This window comes from Poecilia formosa, unplaced genomic scaffold (assembly GCF_000485575.1).
Source record: "Poecilia formosa unplaced genomic scaffold, Poecilia_formosa-5.1.2 Scaffold493, whole genome shotgun sequence".
NCBI classification, from domain to species: domain Eukaryota; kingdom Metazoa; phylum Chordata; class Actinopteri; order Cyprinodontiformes; family Poeciliidae; genus Poecilia; species Poecilia formosa.
Genome location: NW_006800432.1, coordinates 214,701 through 218,872, shown reverse-complemented (window position 1 = coordinate 218,872; position 4,172 = coordinate 214,701). Strand labels below are relative to the sequence as shown.

The 4,172-nt window shown below is 48.2% G+C and overlaps 1 protein-coding gene across 2 annotated transcripts in view; it reads right to left on the bottom strand.

Moving 5' to 3' along the window:
* LOC103156701 (transcription factor COE3-like) overlaps positions 1-4,172 on the bottom strand; it is a 47,644-nt gene that overhangs the window by 24,873 nt on the left and 18,599 nt on the right. The window contains exons 9-10 of one of the 2 annotated variants that reach the window (XM_016664534.1): positions 647-780; positions 311-437 (exon numbers count right to left, since the gene is read on the bottom strand). In XM_016664534.1, coding sequence (XP_016520020.1) covers positions 311-437; positions 647-780 — 261 coding nt within the window. The remainder of the gene's footprint in view (positions 1-310; positions 438-646; positions 781-4,172) is intronic. The other variant, XM_007578846.2, reaches the window with a different exon arrangement.

The window sequence follows — 4,172 nt, the reverse complement described above, 5'->3', positions numbered from 1 at the left end:
ACATGAGGCCCCTTGTGATTATCACATTATGCTGTAATTTATATGTTATGCTTTTGATGGTAAACCATACATACATTTGATTTTCAAATGGAACAAAAGCCAGATCAGTTTGGTAAACCAATAGATGGTTAATATTTAAATGGGCCCCGGGGTCAAAAGGTTAAGAAGCCCTGATCTAGATGATTCAGGAGGAACAATTCGGCTTCCATCATGGATCAGGGAGAATGGATGTCTGCTACAAGATTTTCATGTTTATGCTGTGGAAGTGTCTCCTTGTGTCCCAGTTTGTCTCAATGTGTCCCAGTATTACCCGTGTAGACGAAGCGTCCCGGCGCTCCTTTACAGAACTGCTTGGATTTGTAGGACAACGTGACCTCAACGACCCCGGGGATGTGACGGGGTGGAGTCTGGACCCGGATGGCGTGGGGCGTGATCAGCTGGACACAGAGACATCAGAAACACCAGACAGTGTTATTGGACTGTGTCCCCTTTAAATGTAGAGTTCGTCCAATAAGAAATCAGGAGAGCAAGTGTCAGACATGAAGGCCTCACTGTTTCTTCTGACCTGAGACGATAAAACACGATGACCATCTGACTGGGATCTAACTGGTGCTTACTGGTGATGTGACTGGTTGGTGTGCGTTACCTCGCTCCACACCAGCATGGTGCCGAAGACAACCTGGAGTCCATCGAAGAAGTTGTCTCCGATGAGAATGACAGTGGCGCCGCCTGTCGTCCAGCCCTCACTGGGACTGATGGCTTTTATACAGGGAGTGGCTGCTGGAGCACAGACAGACCAGTTAACACCAAACTGGGACAAACTACCTGCTGAGACGACAGTCTGGAGAGAGAAGGTGCTGCGTGTGACCCAGAGTCACCAGCTGGTCACCACTAGAATAGAATAGATGTATATTGGAGCTGTATGTAAATATCTGAGCCTCTGTGCTGAACTTTGACCCGGTGTGGGTCAGAGTAAATCCAGGATCAAGTCGGTAAAGACTCGTCAGATCCAGGTTTGAAGTTCTACTGCGACCCGCTTTGATGCATCTGGTGACCTGAGAAGGCCCAGAGTCACAGGTTGGAAACCCCCATCTACATAACAAGAGGACACACAAGGCGCGTCTTAATTGGGTCGCGGTTTTTATCCTCTTTCGCTAACTTCAGCACACACACAAGACACACACACACTAAGTAATAGCTGCTTCGCTTTCCTCTCAAGTACAGCTGCAGATTAATTATAAAGTGAAATGAAAGAAAGTGTGAGAGAGAGAGAGCAGCTAATCTCATAACTGATAATTTCAAATGACATTACAGCACCAAACTATTCTATTCTATTGTGTTTAGTTTTGCTGTGTGTGTTCTGCTGTTCGGTTCTGATCTAGGGACAGTAAGAACAGAACCAGGCCAGAACCGTGGCTGAGTCCACCAGGTGTTCCTAACGAATCTTTGACCCCTTGATGCCTCTCCAACAATCTGCCATTGAGACACATGAGCTGTAGGACCGTAAACCCCCTGAAGGAAAGAGACAGGAGGAAAGGTTCCTCAACAGGGGCAGGCAGCAGGAGACAAACATGGTCAGTAAAGGACCTGCCAACCAATCACAGCCCGGCTGAGCAGCCCGACCAATCACAGCCCGGCTGAGCAGCCCGACCAATCACAGCCCGGCTGAGCAGCCCGACCAATCACAGCCCGGCTGAGCAGCCCGACCAATCACAGCCCGGCTGAGCAGCCCGACCAATCACAGCCCGGCTGAGCAGCCCGACCAATCATCACAACTGATTCAATTCAATCCAGTTTAGTTATGCAGCTCCAACTTGCAACAAATGGCGTCTCTAGGCAATTCAAAAATAACCATTTGAACTGATGATTGAAACTGATCCTAGTTATCAAACTGTACAGTATGCTCAATTAATTATTCAAAATAGCTTAAAAACTTTGTAAAGAAAGGCAGAGCCCTGTGGGACTCCACCAGCCACCCTGCTGGTTCACAGATGGGATTTAAACCAGCATACTGCTGTTCCCTTCATGCCTTCATGTTCAAACCGTTCTCAGAGAACAATGTGGTCGACTGGATCAGAACCAGACCTGAGCTCTAACAGAACCAGAACAGAAAAACCTTTATCATGACTTTCAGCAGCGCTGATTCAGAGCTACAACGCGTCTGAAACCCGACTGAAACTCTTAACGCAGGTCATTCAAGTTCAGACGCTCAGATTTGGGATTCAGAGCTTTGAGGTTCTGTCAGAGGCTGGGAGGGAAAACCGGCCGATTCAAGAAACAAGCGGGTAGAGACAAGTTGGACCCACGGGACTCTGCAGCACTCAAGGTGGGAGGGGTGGTTTCCATGGCGACTGTCTTTAATTAGGAGGGCAATTAAAGAGGCTGAAAGCACACACACACACACACACACACTCAGCCGCGGCCTCTCTGGGGACGGGGGAGGTGTCTGGTCTTCTTACCCACAATCCACTGGGCTGCCTCGTCTATGCAGCTCTGGGTTCCTGCAGCCCAAACGTGTGCAGCTACAGGCACAGCTTCTTCAAGACTGCATTCACTGTGCACCAGGTCAGGTCAACGCCCAACACAGAACCTTCAGCCCGTCCATCCCACACAGAACCAAGCCCACTGGCCATCCTGCCCATCTGGTTCTGATCAGCAGACAGAATTGTATCTGCTTACCCTCAGATGGATCCAATCTTCGAGCTCGGCGGCCATGTTTGGAGTTGTTATGGACGAACATGTTGTCTGATACAGCGAGAACATGGCCGTCTACGTTGACGGTTGTAGAAACCACCACCTGCAAACAAACAGGCCCATCAGATCCGGCAGAGGATGGTGATCGCACACATCCATTATTCCTCAACATCTACAACGTTCCATGACATCTCCACAAGAACAGCTGCTCTGTGACCTTTAACCTCATCATTGACCAGATCAATAATATAATAATAATAATATTATTCCAAACAGTGTCAACACGCTGCAGTGCATTGTGGGTACGTCAGCCGGTCCAGTGGTCTTACCTGGAACCGCCTCATGTCCCGAGGGTTCCCTGCGTTCTTCAGACAGTTCTGGTTACACTTCAGGAAGAACTTCAGAAAGAACCTGCACACACACACACACACACACACCACTGGTGATTGGTTCTATAGATATTCAGTACAGAACTGGTTGGTCCAATCAGTTTGGCATGTTCAGAACCCGGACCAGAAACCCTGGAGTGACCCTCATCATGTGATTCTTGTTCTCCAGCGCGGAGGGTTACACTTCCTTTATCTGAAGATAAACTTTGATCTGTGATCAGCTGACTAGTCTTATCACCATGGCAACCCTCAGCATCTCTAGCCGATTATCAGCGCTCTACTCTTCACCTCCTTCCAGCGAACAATCGAGCCATAAATCTCCACGCAGGACAGATTAAGCTCTCAATATGTTATGTGATAAGGAGGGACGACCCGACACACACAGACACACACAAGCAAAACACAACACGCACACACTCTTGACATACACTTGCTGTATCACCGCTGATATTTACGAGCAGCAAATTAGGACACACTGCAAATTTATCTCCTCAGAGAACAGAAGATCCACATTCTGACACTAAACACACACACACTGTGACACACACTCACACACACGCACACACACACACAAAGCGGCACACTGTGCGACTGCACTTCACTGTCAGGATAATTCATCTTCACACTGTGATACATTTTCTACCTCATAGAGCAGATTAACTCCGACACTGAGACGGAGTGTGTCACAGTGTGTGTGTCACTGTGTGTCACTGTGTGTGTGTCACTGTGTGTGTGTGTGTCACAGTGTGTGTGTCACTGTGTGTGTGTGTGTCACAGTGTGTGTGTCACTTTGTGTCACTGTGTGTGTGTCACTGTGTGTCACTGTGTGTGTGTCACTGTGTGTGTGTCACTGTGTGTGTGTCACTGTGTGTGTCACTGTGTGTCACTGTGTGTGTCTCTCTGAGGGAACATTTCTGGTTCTTCCAGTAATCAGTGGAAACAGCAAGCAGGCAGAAACTGAACACGTTTCAGGGTTTTAACAAGTCCTGATATTAATTTCCATCTGTACATGAGAAAGTGTGTGTGTGTCCGTGTGTGTGTGCATGCGTATCCAGGTGTGTATGGTCGGATGTGTTTATACTTGTAACT